Raw genomic sequence first — 15787 nt, forward strand, 5'->3', positions numbered from 1 at the left:
TTGGATTGACATTATCTTCTCTCTCTCTCCTTACCTACTTCTTGTTTCCAATCTCTCATTGATCTCGAAGACCACAATACATACTGCCTCTGCTAATCAATATGCTCATTTTACTTCGTTGAATGAACAATGAATAAACCTGAACGTAATTATGCTCGAAACATAGTTATTTATACAATATTACTGCAACCATGAGATACATTGACTTAAAGAATGCTCGAAATTTCAGAAACCTACTAGGACCATATGTGAAAACATTGCAAAGGATGCTCAAAGTGTTCAAAGGCTTCAAGAAAGTTCATGACATTTCAAAGTGGGCCGCCAAATTTCGGAAATTTCTGAAATTTCCCAAATCTGTGATATCTCCGTACGTTCGATACTTTCATCAACCCTTTCTGTAGGTAATCGTCAATTGTTAATGATTTCAAGGGGACGGTTTTCCTGATGAAGTGCAAAATGAGAAGGTTGTGTATCAGTGCCATGATAAAAAGCAAATGTCTCCAATTTCATGACTTTGCATTTGAGATTTGCATTAGTAAACCATTCGGCTCCAAACGTGACTGGCATTGGTTCGTTTAAAGCGATTTGAGAACAGGTTTCATCGACGAAGTAGCCATAATCTTCAGTAATGAGGATCCGTTCTTTTGCAACACAATCAGTGCATCCTTGCGAGGTAGTCAAAAATGTCGTCACCGATCGGTGCATCTTGATAGTACTGATTGATCCTATTTCAGTCTGATCAATAAAGCTCAACGAATCCGTGAAAATTCATACCTTCACGTAAGCCACTCGATCCCAATGAAGAGTACCAAGAATTGTAGCTTTCTTCATCCTCCCCATTTGAATAAACATTGTTGTCATGAGGCATGTATAGCGTAACCCGTTCAACAAAATTTCCTAAAAGCGTATGAGTATTCTCAAAATTATTGGCCAATAGTATTGAGATAAAGGCAGCTGTGTAACGATGCCTACAATTCGTAATCAGTCAAGTTGCGTAACGCAAGCTCACGAACCGTCCTCGCAGCCATTGCCACACTCGTTTTAAGAGAGCTTGCCCAGCAATCAATTTCGCAAATTCAGATGGCAAAGATTGCGAGATGTAATGTCAATGCTGATCTTGATTATCGAAAAAACCTGTGTCTGAACACCAATGAAAATCATCCCACTCAGGCTTGCCAACGTTCAAACGAAAATGCTTCTCAGGAATCAAGGTACCTGCAACAACAAATTTGACAGGCAAGTGTGCCACTCGCATTCGCAGGGCGCGAATGATCTCTTTCAAAATTGGATAACGCCCATGTTCATCTTCAAAGGCATCTTTATGCTTCTGTGATGCCACATTTGCCTCATCCAACACAATATAAAAGAACTTTATATGACTTATTCCGCCTTATCTTTGGAGACAGCCAGACTAGTTGACAAATATAGGCAAGCGGCTATATTTGGGCTATATACAGATAGACAGACACAGAAGTCCATCTGGCTTACGTCAGGTGGCCATGGACCGGCCTCTCATCAGAGCTGTGCGGCAGGCACTCTGATATTGGCTTAATGGGGAGGGTGCCCCCCAGATCCATCACCCACACTAAAATACCTACACACATGCCATGGTCCCCGATGCTATGCCGATGTTGCAAATTGGATCGGGTAACCATGTGGACGGCACCACATGGCATACTCCACCCCGTGAATAGGGAGTCATGATCTATCATTGCAAAGTAGAACCGGCGGGTTAGGGCAGCGGTTAAGCGCTCTGATGAGCCCCTTCGCAAGGGCGAAACCTGCACAAAGTCCCAACCTTTTGGGTTTGAACCCCAAAGCTGCCTAACTCTCCGGTAGGGATGTCCCACATGCTCTGGATTTCTTCTAAAGTGTGCACTATGGCCTCGTCGAGATCGGGGTCACTGATACAGGCACTACTGATATCTCACTTGATTACTATAAAAGGGTCATAGTAAGAAGTGATATTGTCAGGGAAAATTTGCGATTCTAGCTACTGTTGTCGATGACGATGACAGAGACCAAACGCACAACAAGCCTGCAGATACATCTTGAACAGAAGCAGTCGAGCCAATAGGGCTTCATCAGACGCACGGTAAACAATGTTCCTGTTGGTTTGTAGAGATGAAGCATGTCTCGCACTGGAAGCGGGTGGCAGATAGGGAGTCCATCTAGGTTCAGAATCTACCTCGTCTACAACGGACGGGATATCTTCGCCTCCCAAAAAGAATGAATCCAGGGCCCATGTGAAATAAAAGCCCCAGTGGAGACATAACCCTTCATAGAGGAGTCTGGTTTTTCCTGTACCAGATGTATTGACAAGGAATCTAAGTGGATAGTATCAGGATGACTGACAATAAATCAAGAAAATTGTGGCGACGTACGTGTTGGCGTGAGGGGAGAATATTCGATCCAATTTTGCCTTGAGCTTAGGATCACGTTGAAAGCTGCCTAGCTTGTAAAGAACTACAAGAGGTACTTCGCCATTATTACCTTCCGGGATCTGAAGGTTTTGGATATGAAAATTGGTCTCAAGATTTTCATCAGTCGCTGTGTTGGGAGTCCAGATAGGCCGCGTCCATTCTCCTCTTGCAATCTTCATTATCCTCCCTTTCGAGTATATTTCCTGAATTGATTTGTTCATTTCTGCGAGCTGAGGATGAAATCGCCATGCATTTCGATTAAAATGAACTGAAAATCTGTTGTGAGCATAATCTTGAGGTAGCAAGATGAGCGAACGCACTACAGAGAGTTTTAAGAGCCTCTGTGTCTCGTGTTTTGTGGGCATCTTGAAGCTTCTCATAAAACACACAGTCCGTTGATAAGGCTGCCACACAGAGCGCTAAAGAGGGCGCTTTGGGCATATAAGCAGTGGCATAGGCGAATAAGAAATGGGAGGCAAGCTCTGTATTTGTGATGTCAGGAAAAGACTCAAAGAATTCCATACATGAGAGTCAACAGAATCTGAAGTGACTGAAAAGAGGTGGCACGGGCATGGAAATCCTGTTCTAGAATCTGGCTAACAGAATTACGGACAGGTTAAATTATCCGGATCTCGCCTCCCAGCTAGAAGCTTACTGTATTGTGCAATGTTTCGCACACCCTGCTTATGTGGTAAGTAATCCAATGATGGTCCAATAATTTGAAAGGTTGGGTGGGCCTCAACTATTCTCAGCAGGCACTACCTCTGGCATGTTATGAACAGAGCCACGACATCAGAAAACCTGTTAAGATCATGTACACTGTGTAACCGTGCCAGAGGCCACAAGGTGTCTAAGTGCGGAGGTCGAGTGGGACAGTAGTGAAGTTATTAACAACACCGCCGTTACGCCGTTAGTGTAAGACCTGGGTCAGAATAGGTCTTAGGATAGGTTTGGTATGAGAAGTTTACATTGTAGCGTGCTAGGAGCAGGCTGGAGCTCGAAGGGAGCTACGGAAACCGCGACCGAGGACGGGAATGACCTAGTAGTGGCTGGGATTGAGAGAGGTGACCCTTGAAGGGGTTCCTGTAAGGTCCAGGGAGGTCCCTAAGGCATAAAATAGAGGAGGTGGAGGTACAAAACCTAGTAGCATTGCGTAGGAGGAGTTGTACTCGCTAGAACGTCAACATGAGATCGAATAGGTCATATGGGGAATAGGTCGTGAGTGTATAAGCTCCTGAGAAGGTATACGCCCGGAAGGGGAGGTCCCGGGAACTGGGGGTTGGAGGTGGACATCCTCGAGTGTTGGAGGTGGTAACGGAGAAGCAGCAAGTAGTTCGACGTTACCTAGACCGAGGTCCCAGAGCTTACAGAGCAATTGGGGAGCTCAAGGAGGTTTTGGATAGGTTAGCTCACTAAGGCGGTAGGCGTTGGGGAGCTTGGAGACTCACTCGGGTTGCTTAGACGTGAAGTTAAAGCATGTATTGGATCGTATAGACAATCGTAGAGACGATAGACAGAGTTGAGAGAAACAGAGATAAAGAGATAGAGAGTAAAGAGAATTCCTTATAGGTAGCAGGTACAAAGGGACAGGGACTGGACCTATGTTAAAGGGTGTGTGTTCAAAATATACCAAGCTGGCCTTCTGGATGCTACTGGACTGCTTAAATACGTATGGGGAAGTTAACAAGGAGACATGGTATGAAACGAGCACTTAATGGGGTTCCTAAGTACATGAGGATGAAATGATGGGCACATGTACGGGGTTCCAGGACCCTGTCGTGGAGTGATTCGGTTGAATGGAAGGGAGCTAAGGGTCGTGGAGGTGGTTCTAGCAGTAAGGAGGTCTGTGGGACGTTGGAAGTGTTCTCAGGGATTCATGGAAGGGGTCTGAGGAGGTCGGGAACTATGTTAAAGAGCTTATGGGTTAAGGAATTCGGGGTGAGGCATGACATTACCCCCCCCTCTACTCCTCCGAGCCTCCGAGGAGGTTCCTGCTGCCATCATGTGCTTTCCACGTGACTCGACTTTTTTCGTTTATAAGTTCGTTTCCCGTTGTTCCTTGTTCCTTTCAGCATTTCTTCATCGTTCTCCGAGTTAAACTCGATTACTATGAGCTCCCCTTCTTCCAACGCCGTTACTGGAGCTCCCAACCCCGTCTTGCCACCGGTGTCTTCTCCGCCCCACCCCGATTCCGCGGAAAGAATTGTGGATGCTGCTATCGATGAGCTGGCTAGCACCCTTGAGGAGCCCCCTCTAGGTCAGCTGGCATTATTTAGGTTTGTTTTCGGTGTAGGTGTGTCATTGGCAAGGTATATCGTCGACGATCCCCTTTGGCCATTGCTAGCGGCTGCCAGTCTCCCTTGCACCTTCTGTGTTAGAGGCAAGAAGGAGGCAAATTGTTCTGTCGTTCCCCACCTTGCTCGTTGTAGTAACTGCAATGATAAGAAACCCTGCATTCTGGGTAGGCTTGCTCGTTTCCGTTATTTTTTGTGTAAGTGTTCTCGCGATTTAGCATTTGCTCGAAGGTTTTTGGAGGTGCATGGGGACCCGGGTCAGCGAACCCATTTCGCTCTCCCTTCCGAGCAGTGGAGGGACATTGCGGCGAAGGTCGAGGCCAGTACGAATTCCACTGTCGCCTTGATGGAGCTAAATGCATTGGACGAGCAAGATCAGCGGGAGCTGGATCGTTTGGAGCTCAGAGAGTTCCGTCAACAGCAGCCTCAGCTTTCCCGACCTTTAACCACCAGCTCCTTGCCTTCCCCCCTTCCTTCCGTCGTGCCGACTCCACGCGTAATGGCGAAAAAGAGAAAAAGGTCTGTCCGGCAGGAGGAGGGAGGTCCTTCTTCTCGCAAGCATCCCATTGGAGCAGCTCCGGAGTTTGAGGTATCTCCCAAGGTCCACGACCGCAAACGTAAATGTTCTGCTGGGGAGGGTCGGGATGCTGAGGTCCCAGATTACCGTAGGGTGGTGCTGGTTCTTCGCCCCCCCCTTGTCGATACCTCTGGTTCGGCCCCTTTGTCTGGTGGTCGTGTCGAGGAGGTCTGTCAAGTCCATGCCGCGGGCCTCCATTCCGCCGCTCGGTATTCCGAAGATCTGCTCCTTATTGTAATCTCACTCTTATTGTTCTTTCTCGCTACACATACCCTTTCGTTCTAGTCCCTCCTTATTGTCTTTTACTCTACCCTGCAGGTACTACTCGTATAGCTCCTAGTAGTTAGTCTGGCGCTCCGCACCGCTGCGCCATTCCGTAAATATAAATACTGCCTGTACGCTACTGTAGTTCCTCAGTTTAATTATCGACTTAGATCAACTTAGATCTCCCTTCTCAACTTAACTCTTCTCTAAGTCTTCAGGCTCAACGCCTCGAAGTACGTTCTCCTCGACCTTAGGACTTTAACGTTCTCTGGTCCGCTCCTCGTCATCGGCGATACCGCCGCTCCGACCTGGCTGCTACTTAGCTCCTCTCTCTCTACTCTCGCTCTCCGGGGACTAACGGCGTAACGGCGGTGTTGTTAATAACTTCACTACTGTCCCACTCGTCTTCCGCACTTAGACACCTTGTGACTTTGGCACGGTTACACGGTGTACATGATCTTAACAAGGTCATGCACTCCTCTCCTCCTTTGGGGGAAACAGGGAGCACAGGAGTTCCTCCTTTACTATCTCAGGATCGCTCCTCTGGTCTCCTGGTTCACCAAAGATCCAATTGGCCTGGTTCGTCGAACCAGTTTATTCCCCTGGTGCTGTCGGAACGTCGGTCAGTGGTGACCATAAAAACTCCTCCTCCTTCTCAGGTGAGTCCTCTTCCTTCCTATTCTCGGGTCGTAACTTATGTCTTATGCCTGTACCCCAGCGTTCCCCCGATGTTCTCCATCCCTTTCCCCGAGCTCGAGCTACTGCTGCTTTAAGGGCTGAAAATGAAACTCTACGGGCCGAAGTAGCAGACCTCCGCAAGCTTCTGGAGACATCCCGGGCTGAAACTTCGATGCTCACCTCCCTCCTTCGGGACACTACGACTTCTTTGGACGATCGTAACAAGGACCTAGAGGCGAGTCGTCGTGCCCTGCAAGATGTCGCAGCAGATCGCCTGGAGTATTCCCATGTTCTGGCTCAGTTTAGGGCTATTGAAGCTGAACTGCCGGAAGCTCCCTTGGAGGTAGGAGTCGTTCCCCTCCTTCCTTTTTATTTTCTACTGACTGGTAACTCTTGACCCCAGGACGCGCTTACATGGTTTCATCTTGTGGTTGCGCAGGTAGACTCCTATAGGGAAGTGGCCATAAGGCAGAAGCAGGAAATTTTGGAGCTTCGAGAACAGGTCGACAAGGAACAGAAGCGTTCTTTTGAGGCCCATGAGGAGCTGGATGCTGCTAACGCGCATGTTATACGTTTACGGGACCGTCTGGAGGACCTTGAAGAAACCGTCCATCGCTATTGAGCACAGGCTCATGTCGCTGAGGAGCTTATTCGTAAATATCCTGAGGATGAGGGGCTGTATGAGGTGGATCTACCCTCGCTCTCCTCCTTGCAGAATAAGTTGACGGCTTCCGAGGCGATGGTGCGTCGTATGGCCACTTTTGCACATCAGTTGTATTCTGCAGACCCTGCTAACCTCCTCCACCATCACAACATGTATGTGGGAGGTCTCATTGAGGCGATCATCACACTCTTGTCGCGTAGTCTCCTCCATCCTCCGGAACGGATGAGAACTGTTGTCGAATTGGCTCTGGAGTATCTGTCATGCCTCGCCCCAAATTCCATAGCCCATAAGCTCCTTGACGTAGTTCCCAACCTCCTCAACCCCCCTTACCTCCTCAACCACTTCCCTGAACCCCTGAGAACACTCCCAACGCCGCAAACCTCCTCACGGCTAGGACAACCTCCACTAATCTTAGTTCCCCTCAATGCAACCGAACCACTCCACGACAGGGTCCTGGAACCCCGCACATGCGCCCATCATTCCGTCCTGATGTACTTAGAAACCCCATTAAGTGCCTGTTTCGTACTATGTCTCTTTGTTAACTTCCCTATACGTATTTAAGCAGTCCAGTAGCGTCCAGAAGCCCAGCTTGGTATATTTTGAACACACACCCTTTACATAGGTCCAGTCCCTGTCCCTTTGTACCTGCTACCTATACGGAATTCTCTTTACTCTCTGTTTCATTACCTCTATTTCTCTTCACTCTCATCTATCGTCTCTCTGATCGTCTATACGATTGAATATACGCTTTTACCTCAAGTCTAAGCCTTCCGAGTGAGTCCCCGAACTCCCTCGAATATTACTAAAGCTTCCCAACGCCTACACGCTTTGGTGAGCTATCCTTCTCCAAACCTCCCAGAGCTCCCTAGCTACTTCGTAAGCTTCGGGACCTCGATCTAGATAACGTCGAAGCTACCTCTCACGTCGAACTACGTACTGCTTCTCCGTTACCACCTCCCACACTCGAGAACGCCCCTCCTCGCGCCCAGCCCCCAGGGACCTACCCTCACGGGTACCTCCCTTCTCTAGAGCTTACACCCTCGAGACCCCTTCCCATATACAACCTATTCGACTCTCCTTTGACGTTCTAGCGAGTACAACTCCTACTACGCAATATCGTACGGTTCCGCACTCTTCCTTAACCTCCCTACGCCTTAGGGACCTCTCGAGACCTCTTAGGAACCCCCTCAAGGGTCATCATCTTGTCATCCCAACCACTACTTGGTCATTCCCGTCCTCGGTCGCGGTTCCCGTAGCTCCCTTCGAGCTCCAGCCTGCTCCTAGCACGCTACAACATAAACATCCCTATACCAAAACCTATCCCAAGACCTATTTTGACCCAGGTCTTACAGTATCTGTCTCAAGGCCGACTTACTCACGGCGAGCTCCACCTCCGTTCGACCAGTAGCTTGTTGTATTATTACTCCAATGCTGCTGATTGTGTTGATGGGTTGTACCAGGACATGCTTACCCACTCTCGTTTCTCCTCTGATACAGCGTTCCTGACTGCTGCCCAACATGCAGGTTACGTCGAAGCTCGTCCTGATTCCCTAGAACCGCCCTTACATCGTCAACTCTTTTCTTTTGGTCATCCAATTCCCCTTCCACAAAGTCCCATTTCCGATCATATTCCCGCTGTTCCTATGATGGACTCCGTAATGTTGATGTGGGAGGATATGATTAGTGCCTATATGCGTGAGGTTTTAGGTTACCCTGCCTCCCCAGATCGCGTCTCTTCCCTGGTGAAAGTTCCTGGTTCCAACGATCCCTTGCCGACAACTTCCCCCTTGATTGCATCTGACGCTCGTCCCGTGCTAGACGCAAGTGAACCCGTGTTGCGGGACGCTCCCTTGTTCCTACCGGGATCCCTGTCTCCCACCTCCCCTTGTCCTCCTTCTCCCATCCCTTCTTCCTCTCGTGTTCCTCACGTCCCTCGCGAGGTTGTCGATTTAACTATGGATGACGCCGAGGATTTGTACGAGTCGCAGGAAGAGTTCCTTGCTAGGACGGGTGGGGCAGTGACAGTTAAGCAGGAGAATACCGAGTCTGACATAGTGTAGTCCCCATCGACTGTTGTATATCTGTACTTCCAATTTTAACGTTGTTGATTTCATTACTTCGGTTTAAGTCTGAGGTCTTGTGGAACTGTCGGGTACGAGAAAAAGTGGAGCAACTAAGTAGAATTGTACCCCCTTACGCCTCCCTTTCCCAAATGGAGGTACCTGACAAGGGTTTGTCAATGCAGGGTCCCAGCGATCCGGTTCGGTTAGAAACTGTTGCGGAAGCACATTCTGGTTTGGTTCACCAGCCGTTTCTTCCCCTTCTATAAAGGGTGCTGGGCAGGCCCTCCTTTCCTTCACTATGCCTCCCTCTCCCCGTCCCCCCTTGGTACCTTGCACTTTCAATGCTCACCCTTACCATGCTGAAAATCAGCGCCTCGTTGCTCGGATTCATTTGCTGGAGTCTCAGCTTGCTACCTCGCAGCGGGAGAATTCCTCCCTTACCTCCGCCCTTTGGGATACCTCGCTTGCTCTCAAATCTCGACAACGAGAAGTGGAGCAGCTCCGGTCCTCTGGTCGTGAAGTATTAGAGCGTGAAATGGAAGACCGCCAAGTTTTGGATCAGTTCCCTGCCTTGGATGAGGCCCTACCGGGGGCTCTTGGTCAAGTGAGTACTTTATTTTCCCCCTGTTTTCCTCCCCTGTTTAACCCTTCCTTTCAGAGCCTCTCGGAACGTTTCCGGAAGGTGCAGGAAGACCTTCAAATTGCCACCAGAGAGCGGAGAGTCGCTGTGGAGAAACTAATCGCCTCCACTCGCAAGAATTCGCAGTTGACGACCACCCTACTGCACCAACAAGGTCTTGTAGATGAATCGAATGCTTTGGCAACACGTCAACGTTGTCTTGTGGAGGAGTTGCAGGAGGACGTCCATCGGGTCCGCAGTCGTGCAGTCTTCGTTGAGCAAATGCTCAAGGAGTACCCTGACGAGGGTTATTACGAGGTCGTTCTGCCCCCTCTTGCACAACTTGAAGGGGACCTTAACAAGGCTCATGAGGACCTCCGCCGTGTAGCTACCTTTGCTCATCGCCTTTATTATTGTGATCCTGCCACTGTCCTTCATCATTACCATCGTTACCTTGGGGGGATTATTGAGGCCGTGGTTGCTTTCCTTCGTTGTGGTCTCGATTCTGATGATCTCGACGTTATTGTTCACAACTTCCGGTTGGCATTGGATTATGTACAGGCAGCTTGAGGTGTCCATGGAGACATGTATATGCGAACCATAAGCAGTATCCAGTGGTTTTTTAACAATGCTGTCGATGAGGATGAGGGTCTTTATTGTATGATCTTGGAACACTCTTGATTCAACAGTGATAGTCCTTTCTTGACGGCTGCTCACCATGCCGGTTTTGTTCCTCCTCCTGATGATTCCGTGGAGCCCCCTCTTCATTGGCGGATGTTAGCGCTGTCCACCGCTCTTCCTCATAGCGATGGTGTTGGGAGGTGGGAAGATATTGTTCCTGCCCTCCCCAGTATTGACCAGCTGACTGCTGATTGGGAGCAGTTGATGTTGCAATACATTCATCACATCACTGATACTCCTTTGTCTGGTACAGATACCCAAGGTCCCATGTCGTCGGTGGAGCCTGCTACTGAGTCGTTGCCCAAAGTACTTGTCCAGCAGTCTCCTGAAGCTCCGGCTGCCCTGGAATCTACCTCCTCTGTCGGTCCCCACCCCCGGGTACCTCTATTCCTGCCCAAGCAGGAGTCGTTGAACTCCCCTTCACCCACTCTGCCCCCTCTTTTCGGGTCCGTCGCCAATCTAGTCATCGACCTTACGGTTGATGACGATGAGCTGTATGAGCCAGAGGAGGTTAGTGCTGGTCGCTTTTCTGTGGCGAGGGAAGTTATTGACTTGGCGGCCGGTCAGGATGTCGTTAAGGACGAGTCGTTGGAGTGTTCCTTTCTTGCGTAGTCTTCTTGTCATCCTGTCCTCTCTTTTTGTACCTCTGTTCTATGCGAGAAATCCCCTTTTAAGTTATATGAAAATCAATAAGAATGAAATCATGGTGCCTTCAGGTTGCTTGAACCCTCCGATGCACATAGTCGTTAGTTCGTCGTGAATGTCATGCGGATATCGTTCCCATTGTTCCTTCATTGTTGTCGTCAGTTCCGGCCCTACCTCCTATCCTCCCTTTCGTCCTCCTTGTCTTCCTGTGCATCCTTTACAAGGCGAGCCCAATATCTCTGCAATGGCTGTCGCTTCCTTGGATGTTTCTCGTGCCAGCTCCGCAGGAGCTCCAGGGATCCTGCCATACCTTCCCATCCTACCCAAGAGTTGAATTCTTCACTATAACCCTCCCATTTTACCAGATATTCCACCTCCTCCGGTCGTCCCTTCTTGGGTTTGGAGTCAAGGATATCCTCGACAAAATGCTCCGTTTCCCCTTTTATGAAAATTGGGGGAGGCGGGGAGGTCTGTCGTTTGAATTTGTCATGGAAATGAGGTTTCAGCCTGTCTACATGGAACACGTTGTGAATTTTGTGGAGGTCCCCAGGGAGGTCCAATCAGTAAGCATGGCTCCCTATTTTTGCCAAGATTGAGTAGGGACCCATCCACTTGTGGTCTAACTTCTTCATAGGTCTTCTCGTCCTGACGTTTTCCATATTCAACCAGAGGTGATTACCCTCCTTCCAGTCCGGGGCCTCCTGGCATTTTTGATTTGTGTACTGCGCATAGACCTCATTGGCTACTCAAATTCGTTCCTGTAGGTAAGCATGTAGCTCCTTGAGGTTGGATGCGTATTCGTTGACCTCCGCTCCTTGTACCTGCTCCAATGTAATGGACAGCTTTGGGTGATACCCTTTATTGGCAAAGAACAGTGAGACACCCATCATTGTATTTGGGGTGTTGTTGTATACGAATTCAGCCATTGGTAGGAGAAGGTCCCAGTCGTCCTGGTCGTAAGAGCAATAGATCCAAAGGTAAGCCTCCACGGATTGGTTTACTCGTTCCATTTGTCCGTCTGTCTGGGGATGATACGCAGTAGATAGGCGGGATTCGATCCCTAGTGCTCTACAAAGCTCCCTCCAAAATTGGGACACGAACAGGGAGCCTCGATCTGAAATTATATCGGAGGGCATCCCGTGCTTCGAGAAGACATGTGTTATGAAGAGATTAGCGAAGTCCTCCGCATTATCCGTAGTATGACAAGGGACATATATGGCCTGTTTGGTCAGTTGGCACACTACTACCAGGATAGCATCGTACTTCTCCGGACCTGCTGTGACTGGGAGCTGGGTGATGTAGTCAAGGGAGATTGAGGACCAAGGTCGTTGACCGATTGGCAGTGGGCGGAGGTTCCCATATGGTTTGGATCGACTGGCTTTCGCTCTCAGACATGAGTGGCAGCTCCGCACATAGTAGTTTACGTCCTTGGACAACCCTTTCCAGAAGAACAGTTGGCTTACGAGCTTCCTGGTGCGTTTCTCCCCCGGGTGTCCTCTCAACTTATGGTCGTGGTACGACTGTAGAACCTCCCTTCGTAGCATTCCAACGTCTGGGACGTATATACGACCTCCCCTCTTTATCAGCCCATCCCCCCACACGAGAGATTCCTCCTCGTTCCGTGCAATCCGCTTCAATGCTTCAATCATACTCATATCCTTTGGAGCTTCCCTCACTCGATTTACTAAGAGGTCTTCGTTCATGAGGATGGTCACGTTCAGATGTTCTGGAGGTATGAGTACCCTTTCCCTCCCTGCTAAGGCCTGGTCCCTTGAAGCTCCCTTCTTTGGGTACACATCTGATCTTCGGGTGAGCGCGTCCAGCTTGGCTCCCAACCTCCCTGGGCGATAGTTGATGACAAAATCGTATCCTGAAAGGAGCTCTGCCCACCAGGCTTGTCGTGCTGTTAACTGCTTTGTAGTGGTGAAGTACTGGAGATTGTTATGGTCTGAGTATACTTGGATCTGGTGTCAGGATCCTTCGCAGTACGCCCTCCATTGTTTGAAGCAGTCCACGATAGCTAGGAGCTCCTTATCGTATATGTCGTAGTTCAGTTCCGCGGAGATCATTGATCGTGCATGGAAGGCAATAGGGTGTATCTCCCCCGTTTCAGGATCCAGCTGTGATAGAATCCCTGCTATAGCCAAGTCGGAGGCATCACATTCGAGGATTACTGGTAGGTCCGGATTGTAATGTCCCAGAACCAGGGCTTCGGAGAATGCTGACTTCAGAAGTTTGAAGGCACTACTACACTGTGGGGTCCAGTTCCACACTGAATCTTTTCGGAGGAGCTTCGTGAACACCTTGGTGATAGAAGTTTGCGAATCCAAGGAATGCCTGGTTCGCCCGTAGTCGTTCGAGGACCTTCCTGACATGTTCGACATGGGATACTTCATTGTCTGAGTAGATCAGAATGTCGTCCAAGTAAATTACCACGCAAACGTCCACCATGTCGTGAAAGATCTTGTTCATGAAGAATTGAAACGCGGAGGGAGCATTTGTGAGCCCAAAGGGCATTACCAGGTATTCAAATGACCCATACCGAGTTTGGAATGCAGTCTTCCACTCGTGTCCCTGGGCTACCCTGACGTTGTTGTATCCTGTGCAGAGGTCGATCTTTGTGAAGATCTTCGCCTTCCGTAGTTGATCCACTAAGGTTCCTATCAGTGGTAGAGGGTACCTATTCTTCTTCGTAATCTTGTTCAGAGCTCAATAGTCGACGCAGAGTCGCAGGGTACCATCCTTTTTCTTGGCAAACAAGACAGGAGCTCCCGCAGGGGAGCTGGAGGATCGTATGAACCCCTTGCCTAACATCTCATTGATGTACTCCTTGAGGGATTTCAGCTCCTTCTCAGACTGGTTGTAGAGCTTCCCTATGGGAGGTATCACATCCCCTTTCGTTTTGATTTTGATATCATAGGGTCGGTGAGGAGGTAGCGTCCTTGCTTCTCCAGGTGAGAATACGTCCAGGTAGTCCTGGTATTGGACGGGAATGGATTTCTTTAACTCCTCCGTCTCCTGTCGCTTCGATACTTCCTCGTCAAGCTCCTTGACAACCCCCCCTTGTCCCGGGCTAGGGTTCCCACTCTCAGGATCCTTTGGTTGTTGCACTCTTTCTGGGTCGTTGCTATCACTTGCCCGGAGGATTTCTTCGGTAGGGGACTCCTCCTTCGTGGGCAATATATGAAGGAAGTACGCTGGGGTTCCCTCCCTCAGTAGACGATCCATCCCAGCAGCTCCTATTAAGCTGATGGGTTTCCCTTGTTGTCAGCGACTGGTTCTAGTAACGGGTGTCACCAGGTGTCACACTCAAGAAATCCTCAGACAGTAAGGCGATAAAGGAAGTAAGCAAAGTTCTGGGCTAAACCAGGTAGAATAGACGAGATCAAAGCTAAGGAAATACAGCAAGTAGCTACAGCCTATATACTAGTGAACAACCCTCTGCCCTAGTAATGCCCAACGCCCTGGGTTAGTGGTAAACATGAGTAGAACATAAGTAAAGCAATGTGTAAGTAATGAAAGCTCGATTGCCATGCTGTATACGTGTTGTGAGACTGCTGTGTTTAATATAAGTAAATAAAAAGCGCATGTTGTATCAGTAAGCATAAATAATAGATCAGGTGACAAGATAAGACAAGATATAGGATAAGGGAGATAGAAGATAAGACAAAAGATAAAAGATAAAAGATAAGACAAGGGATAAGGAGAAAGATAAGATGAAAAAGAAGTGATCGTAACACTTGTATGGTGGGATCTGTCATGAAGTATGTAGCCCCTATCATTTTCCTTTTCTCACCGTCTCGACGCCCTTACTTGTACAATTACATCACTGTCAAATCCCATCGATTACTGACCCACCTGATCCCCATCATCGATTACTGATCCACCTGTTACCCTTCTCCTTCTACTGGCTTCCGCCACCTTCCTTGTTCCTAAACTGTACAGTATTACATCGTCATTTCTCGCAGATCGGATTATGTATATAAAGCCAACCTCTCACAGCCTGGTCCCTCATCTTGACCTCTCTGTCATTATCTGGGACCAGGTATGTGCTTACTTATTGTTACCTATGACTACGATACTCAATATATCTCTGTCATTATCTGGGACCAGTTTGCCTCCGCTCTGCTTAGTCGCTCCGCCTCACCGCCTTGCTTAGTCGCTCCGCCTCATCGCCTTGCTTAGTCACTCCGCTTCCCTGCTCCGCTAGTCACTCCGCCTCTGCCGCTTCGTGACATTAGGTCAAGATCCATTACTGCACTGACAGCCTACCGATAAGGTTGTCCTTGCAGGGTCTATAGACACCACGTCTTCCCCAGTTCCACCCGACTCTGAAACACCTGTTACCAGTATAGACTGCTCCGCACTCCCGCACGCACTTGACCCCAGAGACCAAGCTCACGCCCATAACAACGACGATACTTGGCGTGATTGCCAGTCTCAACCTTGCCCCAACGCCCTTTCGAACTCAATCCTAGAGCCACTCACTGTGAGCAATATCACCTTCTTGCCAATTCCCCAACCCCGATTGCCTACTCCTATCATGTCGACTCCTATTCCGCCTGCCACACCAGCCCCACCCGCCTCTGCAGAAGATCTCATGACTCAGCTGATTAAACAAGTAGCCAATCTTGCTACAGCCATGGAGGAACGCTCATCCTCCAAGTCCAGCATGAACAAACCCGAGGTATTCAAGGGAAAAGATAGCACTGAAGCGCGTCGCTTCATGGCTCAGTTCCAGAACTGGGCATCGGAACAACCTGATCTCACCAAGAGTCAGGCAAAGCTTATCAAGTCAGCCCTAGGGTTCTTCACTGAAAGTGCAGGTGACTGGGCAACCCCGCATTTGCTACATTTCAATGCGGAACATCCCCCCTTT

At 49.1% G+C, this 15787-nt stretch overlaps 2 protein-coding genes across 2 annotated transcripts; one reads left to right on the top strand and one right to left on the bottom strand.

Annotated features, from left to right (window-relative positions):
* Positions 1-2041: 2041 nt before the first annotated feature.
* Positions 2042-2581, bottom strand: C8R40DRAFT_1029429 (uncharacterized protein; the record flags this gene model as incomplete). Its single annotated transcript, XM_046223125.1, has 2 exons — positions 2042-2327; positions 2352-2581. Coding segments are annotated over 2 exons (516 nt in total), but the record flags the coding sequence as incomplete, so codon positions are not given.
* A 3680-nt stretch (positions 2582-6261) lies between these two features.
* On the top strand, positions 6262-7190 carry C8R40DRAFT_1075078 (uncharacterized protein; the record flags this gene model as incomplete). Its single annotated transcript, XM_046226811.1, has 4 exons — positions 6262-6579; positions 6640-6843; positions 6865-6978; positions 7101-7190. 4 exons carry the CDS (start codon positions 6262-6264, stop codon positions 7188-7190), a joined length of 726 nt encoding a protein of 241 aa, XP_046079244.1.
* Positions 7191-15787: the final 8597 nt, after the last annotated feature.

The sequence above is a fragment of the Lentinula edodes genome, assembly GCF_021015755.1.
Source record: "Lentinula edodes strain Le(Bin) 0899 ss11 chromosome Unknown C8R40scaffold_76, whole genome shotgun sequence".
NCBI lineage: Eukaryota > Fungi > Basidiomycota > Agaricomycetes > Agaricales > Omphalotaceae > Lentinula > Lentinula edodes.